Here is a 13,249-nt window from a genome sequence, read left to right as displayed (position 1 = left end):
AGATGACACAAGCCGAGCTAGAGGGAAGAGGCAGAGCACAAGGCTGAAATGGTGGCCCGGCTCACTGCTCCCCCAGTAGTGTTTGCCTCACACTCCTCCACTAGCCCAGCTTACCCCAGCCCGTTTTGTCCCATGGAAGCAAAGTCCAACAGTAATGTTTCAGACCATGAACTGCTTTTAGCTTGTTTACTGAGCTCCAATGAAGGGCTAGACTGTGTACGGGAGTGTTTTAAAGAAATAACTCCCCTGCCTCCCAGCAAACCACTCCTGAAAGTTTATCTAGTTCTACGGCTGGGTATATTTTAGGTATGAACTTGATCAAGGCGAGGAGAAACAGTCTGGGAAAGCATGTTAGACATCCAGAAACAACATTTTGAAAAGGTCTTGAAAAATTGTTCGGTGAAGGGAACTAGTTTTCAAGATCACAGAACCCCTGAGTTTGTGCTGCACATCTACTCATTCGATGAAAACTTGTTTTCTGACACATTGCAAAATAGTTACTTGATTTGGAAGAAACTCTGTGTGCCTGAAGTCTGCTAAATGTGGTGTTTCTGTAATGGCTTAAATCATAAGCTTGCAAGATTACCTTTCTGAGCACATTTCCTTGGATGTACAGATGGTAACATCGTGTACCATTGCATTTCTATCTTTAAACCACCACCTCCGTTCCCCAGAGGTGTGCTGCTAACTAGCCAAGGAGCAAGCTTCTTCTGTAATTTTGGTCCCTCGTTTCCCTCTCTGTATGCATATGTAATATAAAATAGAGAAAAAGTCTTGCTGCAACAGGCCAGGAGAAAGATCTGCAAATCCATGACAAGCTGCAGCGATGGTACACATATGTGGTAGATATTTGGAGTCGTTCTCTGCTACTTAAGCTCTTTTTGCCATGCAGCCCCCGACGTGATGATTGCACACCCTGCCAAACAATTCAATAAAAAGCCTAACTTGAAAGGAAGCTGTGGCAGAGTTATATTTTTGCTGTGCTCACATGGTGATAAATTACAAAAGCTGCCGAGTCTTTAACACTCATCAGTAGATGAAGAGTTGCCTTGTATGGGCATTGTTTGATGAGTTTTAACTTGGGAAATAATTATTGCCGAATGTGTCCTTGACAGTGAGCGCACACAATGAGTGTTCTTTACATAATATACATAAACATTAGATCTCTGTTTAAGTGGGCCTAAATACTGATATTTTTCACTCCTTCTCCTTAAAGGAGTTCACTGCCAGTTGGAAGGACAAAGAGCGTTGTCTTTGGTCTTGGCTCTAGGTTGGTGTTTCTGTGTGCACAACTGGTCCATGCTCATGTGGACCACTGGCAGCGGCTGATTTCCAGACTTCATTGTTATCATTCCACTGCATGCCCTGGATTTAGCACTGTTGGGTTCTGAAGCTGTTGTCTGATGATGCCATGCTTTGGGGTCTGTCATGGAGGCGCAGGCAGTTTCTGACTGCAGCCACTGACCGAAGGGGCATGTGATGGATCCATCACCCAAGCAGGCGATGGCACACAGGGGTGTTGCGTTGCTCTCCCTGCAGACTTGGGATGCTGAACAGATAGCTCTGCTAGCTGTTTTAAAACCAAGGCTAGATATGAGATTTCTCGCAAACTGTGTCAGTGCCTGTTGCTTTGTTCGGCAAGGACATATTCTCAGGGATGCAGAGGTGCTAGGGACAACCCTCATGGGAAAACTGTGGCCCCCAGTGTCTTCCAGTGACTTTCCATTGGTATCTCCCACTGTGACATAAGCAATCTGCAAGAAGAGCAGCCCCCAGCCCTAAACTTCATGTTTTTTAACACTGGGTAACACAGTGCATCCTCCTACAATTAGCACTGAGTAGCCGGAGCTGCGCAGCTCCAGACAGAGCTAATTCTTGATCACAAGCCAAGACCACATAGTGCTGACATGACTGAGACATATCTTCCATAATTAGATTGCTTGGTCATTCATTTTTTAATGTCTGAGTCGCATTTTAGAGCATAATTTCTTAATGATCAACCAAATGGGTTCTGTGCAAGCTTGATTTACTATCAGTAGTGTTATCCTTGCTTGGCTTTGCACGTATGTCCCAGGGAGGCACTGTGCAAATCTGGGATTTGGAGGGGGGGGGGTGTGTCAAAGAAAAATGATTTTGCTTTGTAACTGTTAGTTGTATCTGTGCAATACACTGGGCTTTTATTTATTATAAATAAATTGGAGTAGTTGTTAAAATAACTGTTTCAGGGATCCCAGGGCATCTGTGGACAACTTCAGAAGTGTCTGCAAAGTGTAACTATGAAAAGAAATCCCACTATCAGTAGGTTTAAATCTGCCAAGCAGGGGAGAGGCCCTCCAACACAAAAGACTGGGAAGTATGTAAATTGTAACCACCAAAGGTGGGCATGCATCATGGAAATGGTACTGAAATCATGAAGTGTATTTCAGATAAAATATTTCGAACATACCTTCCCCCCACCCCCAAAGAAATTTAGGAAAAAAACCCCTAAACTGTTACAAGAGCTTTGAAATAAAATTATTTTGACACCTTGAAACTAGCTGTCACTCTAGCTGTAATTATCGCTTCCCTGCTATTTATGTTTCCTGTTGTGTCAAAGAGCCTTAGTCCTGTGTTGGAACTGGAGCAAAGAGATTCAAAGTGAAATAAAGCGGTGGAGCTTGGGCACTTTCTTTTTTTAATGCTTCCTAGTAAGGCAGGCTCGTAGAGGAATGCCTGGGCATGCTCCAGGATGGATTTGGTGGGCAGGAACCAAAAATCCTGGGTGCACCTCTTCTTCTTTTTCCGATGACTTATCAAGCTATATGCAGCTGCATCCCTTGGTGCTGCACCCCTTAATGCCATGTATTTGCTGCTGGAGGTGCTTCTCTGAGACAGAAACAAGTAGAGTCGCTGAAAGGAAAATATATCTGTAGGGAGAGATAGCAAGATTTTTCTGTGTTTTCTGAAGGTTGTGCCTAAGCAATGCTGCTTCCCGTAACAGACTTTGAGCTTTCCATAATTCAAGAGCAGCAGACGGTCTTGTGCAATAAATTAGTTGTGACAGAATTATCTGTTGGTCAAGGTCTCTCAGTAATGCCAGGGAAAACAAACAAACCCTGTAGTGCAAAAGGAAAATAGATTTAGGAGGAGAGGTTCTTAGGAATTATATATATATATATATATATATATATATAGCTAGATAAAAAAATATTTATATCTTATTTTAAAATGGTCCTGAAGTGTCTGAAAGGAGAGATACTAACATTTCTGGGCTAGAAAGTCATGCAAAGGTTCAATAGTTGGGCAAATGATGTTGTTATGAGAACTTGCACAAGGCAGGCAGAGGAGCAATCCTCGTGTTAGCCATGGGCAGGCTTTGTTTTGCACCATGCTTTTGTTGCTCTGAACCCACTTGTGATGTTCTAGGAGGTGGGGTGGCTCTTCAGTACGTGCATGGTTCACAGCCTGTTGTGTGAAGAGGTTATTTTCTGTGCAGGGGGCTGACAAGCCCTTTGCAGCTCTGGCAGTGAGTCTCTGAGTCTCGGTGGTGGTTGGAGGTTGTTGGTGGCTTCCAGGGTGAGAGCAGGTAGGGAGGAGCCTTCACTTCTCCATCTGCTTCCTCGGGATGAAGGATAAAGTTTGGCAGCGGGGTGTGAAATGGGAGAGAAGGCAGCAGCTTACATGTAGGCTGTGTCTTTTAAAATACCATCTGACTTGGAAGGATGAGTTTCTCAAACTAACTGCTTGTTTTGATCATATCTTCAGTGTTGACAAAGATTTGCACAGTTTGCCCAAGTTTGAACCACTTTAGCATAAGCCCACCTGCCTGTGATGGTGCTGCGTTGTGGGACCTGTCAGAGAAGCTGGAGCTGAGGATTGTTAGGCGAAGAGTTTATCTTGGCCCACAGAACTTGACAGCAGCATTTTATTGGCAGTGCTGGAAGAGGACAGCTTCATCCCACACTGCAGCAAGACGCTCTAAAAGCAAATTATATGGGGCCAGATCCTATGCCCAGATTGTCTTGTGAAATTTTGAAATGGAACTATGGTAGATACTGAAACACTTTACAATTCCTCTGACTAAGCCAGTTTGAGCCAGATTACTCTTAGGAGAGAATTATCTTTCAGGGTGAAGAAAGAAAAATGTGTTTGAATTCTCCAAAAACAAATACCCAATTTTGCCCAGGATGATGACAGAAAACTGTAAAATTAGGAGCTGGGAAATAAAAAGCTTTTTCATGAGCTGTTGCATAAAACAATATATTTTAATATCAGTGTTAACTGTGCTTCTGAGAGAGATTACTACTTCTGTGGTAATTGGAGGTAGGGAGGTGAAGAAAAAACGATTTATCTCTACAAAAAGGACCATTGCCATTGATATTGTGTTGTGTATTAACTGAATGAATTGCAAGTAATTAAAATACTCAGCAAAAACTTCATGGCAGATACCATAGTATATACAGGTCAATTTGCTGGGTCTGTGCAAGATGAGTATCTGTTTATTCCATTTATTAACTGAATAAATAAGAGGACACTTTTTAATGTTCTTGCAGAAAGACAAGGTGAGGTATTTACATGTATTGCTGTAAAGTTCCTCTACAGAATCAGGTGTTGATATGCCTGGTCCAGTGCTCGCAGAGAGGGGGATCTCCTTGAGAGTAGATGGTGCTGCGGGTCCTTGCACCCCCTGCCTCGCAAGCCAACCTCTTTGCCCTTGCACAGAGAATTCTTTTAACTCGGGATATTTTCTCTCTGCTTTTCAGGTGACCACTTGAAAGTCTGCTCACAAGGCTACACATGCTGCTCTCAAGAAATGGAGGAGAAGTACAGTCAGCAGAGTAAACACGACTTCAGAAATGCCGTCGTAGAGCTTAGCAATCACCTACAGACCATGTTTAGTTCCCGATACAAGAAGTTTGATGGTAAGTGCAGAGACCTTGAACTTGCTCTCCTTGGGATAAAATGTAAAAAACCCCCATCCTGTTGTTCTCTGTGCAGTTGTTCTGCTCTGCCTCTCCCTTTGCTGGGGAAGTTCATGACTCATGGCTCGGAGGGCAGAGCATGCCATGTTTTGCAATCCCCTGAGAGAGAAATATTTGCTGGTTATGGTTGCTTGCTTCCCAAAGAGAGAGATCTTTCTGATTAATCTTTTGAAAAACCATTTTGCCTTTAATGTAAGATTGCAGTTAGTTTTGTTGGTACATCCCCGCAGCACGTGTAATTGTAACGTGCACATCTTGCAACTGATCCACAAAGATGCTGATCTTCCCAGTGTGTTGTGAACCAACAGGAATTGTACCATCTCACTTAACCTTTGGGCTAAGAAGAGCAACCCATAAATACAGAGCTGGTTTTATGCAGAGGCCGAGGGTTCAAGTGTGATGCAGGGTCAGAAGCAAAATGAACAAAGTCTCGGCTGATTTCCCATCACTCAAGTGACGCTAACTGCTGACTGATAAGCAAATGACTGGTCTTGGCACTGCCCTCCGATCCGCAGTGGTGTCCCGTCAGACTGGGTCTCCATAAGGCACGCCTGGCTCATGGGAGCTGCAGGAGGAAACTCCCTCCGGAGGTAGCTGGCACACATCCTTCCAGCGTTGCCCACCTTGCAGCTGGGCACCTTTCTTTCGAGAACACCTCTTGCAGACAGCCAAAGTTAATGCCTAGGCATTGGGCACAGCACCCATCTGAGATCTGAGTACCATCTCTTGGTTTTGTTGCTGAACTCTTGGTCGTGGCAGTTCCTGCGGGGCTCTGCAGGTGCCTCTCTGCTCCTGGTCACTGCGGCCCCTGTGCTTTGGGATCCCTGGGAGGGAGGAGCAGAGCATCAGGCTCCTGCATGGGTTGTCCTTGTTGACTGGGGGAGTGAGATGACACCCAGTTGAGCATGAAAATGTCTGCAGCGTCAGATGGACTGCATTGCTGAGACTGTGTACGAGCAGAACAACAATCATCACTGTCTGGTAGTAGAGGGCAATTCTACCGCACAGTTCCCCAGACCATTTTCTCCCTTGTTCAATCATTGGTTCAACATCGATTTTCTACTAATACCACAAAGTCTGTGCCTTGAACCTCCCAGGGACCTCCTCTACACTACTGCAGCAGGTAGCAGCTCCTTTCTTTCAAAAGGGATTGGCACTTGGGTGAGTGAAAAAGTCCCTGGGTATGAAATTGCAGTGAGTCAAAGTAGAATTACGCAATCATCTTGATAGCATCTAAATCTGCTAGCTAAATATTTCCCTCTTAACCTCTGTTGTCTCTACCTGCTGGTACACCAAACGGGTGATAGAGAGGGAACCAAAGTGTCTAGACTTGCAAGCTTATTAAATGCAGAACAAGACACTTAATGAAATCCAGCCCATAGATAAGCCCTTTCAAAGAGACCAGAGGAACAGCATCTGCTTCACCTTAAATGAACGACGAGGCTTTCTGAGATGCTGCATTGAAAACAAAGAGCATGCATGGTTCACTGTATTAGCATCCCTGACGCGGTGCAGACGTCTTTCTAGGTGTGTCTGCCTGTTTGTAGGGTGAGAGATGGCTGCAGGGCTTCATGACAGTGGGGGGGATATTAAACTAAGCTGAGCTGGATACCTGTCAAAGCACAAGGCTTCAAAATGGGTGAGCTTTGATAGGGAGCTCTGTATAAGCAGTTTTGTTTGTGCTGCATGGTTCTTCCATCAGCCCCTCACAGCATGCACTGTGCTGCTCTCACCCTGATCTTAGCCCTGGGACTCCTTCACAGGCAAATCTGGAAGGGGATGGTGTGATCCTGTTCCTGGAAGCTGGATTTACTGTGCCCAGCCCGTTCCTGAGGGGTGTTTCTCTGCCCTGTACGAAACTACAAAGGAGAATTAGCAACCTCCTCAGCTTGTACCAAAACCTAATGGCCCCGTCTTTGAGCGTTTGCTAATACCAGATCTAAATCTTCATTTGCTGCAGCCAAAACTGATCTAGGGATTTTTTTTAATCTTACCTGGGGTGGAAGCAGGGATTAATTTACTACTGTCCTCCATCATTTACCTCTTGGAAGACTTTTAATCATGACTGCCTCTCTCCCTCCAGCCCAGTCACTGGAGGCTGAAGATGCTTCTTCTTCAGCAGCACTCTTGTTGGTGGCTGGGACAGGTTGAGGAGTTCCCCTCTGAGGTCATTACTCTTCTGTAAGAATTTGGGAGTACCATACCCTAGACTGCTGTGGTGGTTTTGTTTAAGAGCTTGTTGAGTGATCGGCTGCGTATGGTGTGGCATTTCCTTCCTTTGGTCCTGGTGTTTGGTCATCGGATCAACTGTGGTCAGTTCTGCCTTGCACATTTGAGTTCTCCTTGTCCAGTGTAATTCTTCCCACACTTTTTGAGGTAATGTGCCCAAACTATGGGAAGGAGAGACAATAAAGACCTATATATTTGTCCTGACCTCTAGGGATGAGACTGGAAGAACATGTGGTCCCTTCCAGAGCTCTTCTTTTGCATGGGCCCATGCTCTGATTTTAGTGTTTGCAACTCTTTAGGACTGCCTCATTACTAGTAGCTGAATACATTCAAGTGAAAATAAAGCTGACACAAAAGAGCTGTGCACCTTCCTCTGTTAAACAAGAAATCCTCAGTGCTACAGCTGTGTAGAGGGACTGAGCAGGCAAGATGAGTTATTGCAGAGACTGAATTCACTTCACTTATCTGGTCTTCCGGCAAATGGGACAAATGCTCCTCTTGCAGGGTGACACATCCCCGTGCTATGAAATACCACTCCAGGATGCAGCTCAAGCAGCAAAGTATGTCCTCCAGCTCTCTGGAAATCTTTGTTGCAGGTTCTCTGGCTGCTAATCTCAGCCTTGACATTCAGGTCCAAGAGGAGAGGCAAACCCGAGCTGCCTCCGTTATGTGCGTGACCTTTGCAGCAGTTGCCACTGCAAAAGGACAGTCAAAGTGGAGGCACTTTTGCTGTGATGCCCTGTGGCTTTTGGAGTGTTTGCATCAGCTGTTGCCGGAGCGCTGTGTGCCGTTGGAACTGTTGCCAGAATTGCTCTGATCTGACACAAAAGCTGTACGGAAATGGATTATCTCCTCTTAATCGGGAGCATGGAACAAGCTGCTGATTATCCGTCCCCAAAGGGCTGACCAGAAGTCATTTCGGCTCTTAATGCGTAATGTGACAGCGTCAGATCCTCCTGTGCGTGTTCCGTTTGCAGGCGCTGGGAGAAGACTGGAGCTTTGGAGTCGCATATCTTATATATCCTGTCTAAATGTTTGCTTACAGTACAGCTATGTATGCTCCTGGGGGTCCCTCCTTTTGTAATTTAAACCACTAGCCTGATCCCAGTGTAGCAGTAAGGTATATATTTTCAGCAGTAAGAGAAATACTTTTTTGATAAAATAAAAAAATACTTTGGGAGTTGTCAGATTCCCCATTGCTAGATATCTTTAGAGGTAAAGATTTGCTGTTGTTTCCAGCATACATGATCTCAGATACGTTTATGGGCTTCATTGAGAAATCAGTGGGTGAGATTCTCCAGCCATGTAAGCATTGCCCTCCGTGACAAGGACAGCCATGGGAAAGCCACAAAGCTGTGCAACTGTGGTGACTTCTTATGCCACAGAAGCAGCTATAGCAGTCAAGGCTTTAAACACCCCCACCTCCCCCCCACCTTTTTATTTTTTTTGTTAAATCTCCTTTGCCTTCTCATCTTCAACAGTTAGTGCCCTCCCCTTCCCTCTCCCAGGGATTAATAACATTAATAGGATTAATGGTGACATTAAGACTGCATAAATGCTCGGTCCCATTTATTAAACTCGAACTTTCACCTCTTTTGCCCTTTCAGGCTGAAGTTTTCCACGCCAGGGTCTGTGCTAGCCAAGCAGTCCTTCAGGGAAATTGCTCAGCTGTTTTGAGGAATTGGAGCAGGGACAGGACATAGCCCATAACTCTTCAGTGTTTCCGCTGTTCTGTGGCTTCCTAGATAAGATATTCTTAGTTTTTTCTTATTAAAGACACCTTCTGAATCTCTTGGAAGGCATAACTGTTGTGCCAGGCCTTTTCTGGGGGGAGAAATGATTTTTTTGTAGGTTGATTGCAGAGTGATTGCGGGGGGCAGAGCCCCAAGCCCCTGTGAGCAGAGGGGCTGCTGAGCCTCTGCCCTGTGGGGCTGAGTCCAGCAAACAGCTGCTTGTTCTCCTGCCCCTGCATTTCACAAGTGCTTTTGCTGTTGCACTTAAACCAAGTCTTGTCCCTTTCTTCTGTGTGTTCCGAATTTAGGGAAGGCAAGCAAGCTTCTGCAATCCTTGTTGTACAGGAATGGTATGTACAGGAGACAAATGTGAGATGGTCTGTCCCCAGGCTGGGCTGGCAGTAGGTTTGGTGTTCCCAGTGCCTAAGTGACAGAAGGATTTGTACAAAACGGTATAGCCTGAGCCAGCATCTGGGAAGCTATTAAATGCCGAGAGTCCTGTTTCTGATCCGCCCGGACTTTTCCATTATCATTTAAGATAAAACAAATACAGAAGTGTAAAATGAAACCCCTTTGTGACATTGAGAGGAAAGAAACCAAATCCAGGCAGCAGGAGCCAACTAGGGGTCCCAGAGACTGTGGTGCACCCACTGCTCTGCTTCACAGGGACTGGGTGGAGAGCATGGAGAGGAACCCCTGCTTATGGGCTCCATGTTTATGTTGGGCAGAGTAGCCACAGGTATAAAGCACAATCGTGCCATGCATCTTTGAAGCATCCCAGGGTGCCCTTGATCCTCTAGTGCGAGCCCTGTGTTACTCCTGGGTGCGTGAATTACTTCTAATAACTGGCTTATGACTGAGTCTGAGTGGCTAGTTGCGGGGGGTGGAGTGTTGGCCAAATACCTTCCAAACTCTGCTGAAACTGGGGAAAAGCCCCTGGAATCTCATTTCTGAATTTTTGTTGTTCAGATAACCGTTGGCTTCCAGCCACCATCTCCAGGTAGAAGTTAGAGGGAGGTGTGCCGAAACAGTGGAATGCATGGCTGGGAATGAGGCAGAAGGAACAAGGGAAAGCTTTTGGTGGTCTCTTCTCTGCTCCTCCAGTGTGGAGGCAAAAGGTGAAAGACGAGCCCTGCAGGTGCCAGCCTACTGCTCCTATAGTTAGAATTTGGCAGACCATCGGGGCGCTCTGCCTTACTGAAATAACTGCCCTTTGGGGACCTTCATCTCACATTAACTCTTTTGGAGTAACTTAATTGAAACTGACTGCAAGAGTAGAGACCCGGGACCTCATCCTGCTCATGTGCCAGGGCCTGCCCGTGTCCATGGCACCCAGGACTGTGGGGTTAGTCCTGGCTGCTGGTGCATTTATCTCTGCAGGAGGCAGCTCCAGGTATTGTGGCACAGCAGCAGCGCTGGGAGTAGAGACCTGGTGGACCTTTGATGCTTGCTGTGCCACAGCTGCATGTGTTTGTGCTTGTGAATAAATCTATGTGGTGGAGAGCTCTACCATTACAACCCATCCTCTGGTGAGTGCTCTGACTGGATCATTAACATAAAGGTAATAGAGTGGTTTTGTCTATCTGCTGCCACTCGCATCTAGATGAAGGCACAGCCTCATTCTTCCTTCTCCAGAAAGGGATGGTGCCAAACCTCATACCAATGAGGACAGAAAATGGTAGGAAGATCCCTTAAATTTTGCAGAAGCAGTTGCTGAGAGACAGTCCTTCAGACTTTGTTTTGGACCTGTGGTTACCCAGGGTAGGGTTGGAGTGATTTAGGAGAAGGAGGGAGCAACACCAACACAATTCCTTTAGAAAGTCCCACTTGTGGGCTTTTGTTTGTGTTTTCCCACTCGCTGCTACAACAGTAATGAAACAAATTGTCTGCTGTCTGTACCTTGGAAGTTTATTCTTTGTCTTCATGTAACTGGCTCCTCTCCATCTGGAGATTTTTAAGGAGGTACATAAACAGCTGTGATTTTTAGTCTTGTCCGTTGAGAAGGGTGAATCTTGGCTGACAGTTGCAGGGACCAGACCTCTGTTTTGGGAGGCTCAGAAAGATTCTGAGGTCAAGTTATCTCAGAAGGAGGAGATCTCAAAGCCTGGGAGGCTCCTGCCCTGCAGTTTGAGGGGGGAACTACCAGAAAAAAAAAAAAAACCCCAAACCAAAACCCCAAAAACAAAACAAAAAAAACCCCACCAAGCAAAATGTGCAAAACAACTTTGTGTATGGGCTCGGAGGGATCAAACAGTCTTCTGCCATCTCAGGTCCAAGCAGTTCTGCTGTTAAGATCACAGGTAAATTGCTCTTACCCTTTTAGTTTTTTCCCAAAAGCAAAGACGTGGGCAACAGGCTTTATACTTGGCTACAGGAAACGTGCCTGGTGCTCTCTGGTTACTAATTGCTGTCAACCAGTCAATGAGCTATTGTTTGTCTGTTTAAAATTAACTCTCTCTTCCTCTTCCCTGCACAAAGGAGCCACCTAGCCTATCCCTGGGCTCAGATTGCTTGCATAGTACTGGGAGCTGCTCCCCTGGATGCCCGTTGAGTTGGTGGTGTTTTGGGGTCTTGTGGTGGGCTTGGGGCTGTGATACTCTGCTGGCACAGAGCTGGAGCTATTTCGTTAGTGTTAAATGTACTGTAATGTCTTAGTGACCAGCCGTTTGTGTGCTGGATGAACAAATAAGAGAGGTGGCCCTATCTGGAAGAGCTCTCCATGCAAATAGAACAAGATGAGGGGAACTGAGGTAACGGGAGCAAGAAAGGCATCCCCACCATTCAGCCACACGGGCCCTCTTCAGTCCCTTCAACAGCAGTAGGAAGGGAGGCTGAGAAGAATATGTATGTGTGAATACCTTACTGAGTGTCCCAGAAAGCTCCTCTGAGTTGGGGGTATGCGGGAGGCATCCTGAAGGAGCTCACTTTCAGATTTTGCAGGTGATGTTTGCTGGTTTGGGTGGGAAGTTGGTGTCTTGGTACTGAATGGACGTGGGTCAGCAGGCTAAAGCAGCTGAGAAATAATAGATGTGTTTGAAAGGTCAGTTGAAATTGAGGAATGGGTGCAGTGAAAATTAGACATAGTGGGGGAGTGGAGGGAAGAGCAAGCAAATGGAGGGAGAAGGAGAAGCCGCAAGAGAGGTGTGTTGGGGAAGATGGCTGTTGAGTCATGGTCATGAGAAGGAGGAGGATGGAGGAGCTGGGAATGAAGGACCTGCTGCTCGGCGAGGAGGCAGCATGGGAGCAGCAAGAGAAACCCTCTATAGCTGACCCAGAGTGGGATGCGTGAGCAGTGATGGTCCCTGGAAACGGACGAGGAGGCTCTGAAGTCTGGGCTCATCCTGCTGTGTGGGATGCAGCCGAGTGGGATGGACCAAGAGGGGAACAAGAGCATTTCTGCTGTCACCGCTTTACTAATTTGTGGGACAACTGCTACGTGCAGCAGGATGCGATGTGCTGCTATTTGCTTCTTGAATCACAGACAGCAATCTCTGTGCTGCTTTTTTCCTCCTCTGTTGCTTCTTGTTCTTTTAACAAGCTTGGTCTCAGTGTGATGGTGGTGGTCTCGTGTGGTGTGTTGTCTTCTGTGCCCTGCTCTTCTGGGCTTCTGCCAGCCCCAGGGTGTAGATGAAGATTATGCTCTTGAGCCCTCCAGAAACAAAAACTTCTAGTAATCCTGTTTTTTGGTGTTGTGTTGTTTTTTTTTTTTTTCCTATGAAGCTGCAGCCCAATTGTTGTTATTGTCTTGAAACCTTTCATCAATCAAGCAAAGTTTGGGGAGATGTTGTCCCTTTCAGCTTTCCAAGGTTCACATGTCAGGGCTGTTGCTGTGTCACTGGCATGATTTAAGCCTGTACTTCTTCAAACTCCGTGGAAGAGTTCTTCCCATGTCAGTAAGTGCTAACACATGTTTGAAAACAGGACAGAGAAACAGCTTGTGGATTTGCCCTGCCCTTCCTGAGTTCATATTCAATAAATGTGTTAACACTCTGTATTCATCGGTTTCTCAACACTTCTGGAAAAAGGTTGTTAAGCTATGGTTTGTTTTTCCCTGGTGGAAATTACAAATGCAGTATATGCAATAAAGGAAGTGAAGGCATATTAAAAGTAATGAGGCACATTTAGAAAAAAAATATCTCTTTTTCCTTTGGAGTAGGTGGCATGGCTACGGATGGCTTCACCTTTGAGGTGAAAAGAGCTGTGAAACATTTGTCTCTTTTCCTCCAAATTCCTTTTATCTGTCTGGATTGAATTTTTCTTTGGATGGTAGGAGCAGCTGCAGGGTGGAGTTTGCATCCACAGATGCACCTCTGTGAAGGCGCTGGA

General features: G+C 45.9%; 1 protein-coding gene across 1 annotated transcript in view; it reads left to right on the top strand.

The window, feature by feature from the left end:
* Window positions 1-13,249, top strand: part of GPC4 (glypican 4) — a 68,205-nt gene that overhangs the window by 25,925 nt on the left and 29,031 nt on the right. The window contains exon 2 of the mRNA XM_074834699.1: window positions 4,743-4,901. Coding sequence (XP_074690800.1) covers window positions 4,743-4,901 — 159 coding nt within the window. The remainder of the gene's footprint in view (window positions 1-4,742; window positions 4,902-13,249) is intronic.

Source organism: Strix aluco, chromosome 10 (assembly GCF_031877795.1).
Source record: "Strix aluco isolate bStrAlu1 chromosome 10, bStrAlu1.hap1, whole genome shotgun sequence".
Classification (NCBI taxonomy): domain Eukaryota; kingdom Metazoa; phylum Chordata; class Aves; order Strigiformes; family Strigidae; genus Strix; species Strix aluco.
The sequence above is the reverse complement of the archived record's forward strand: the minus strand, read 5'-3'. Positions and strand labels throughout refer to the sequence as shown.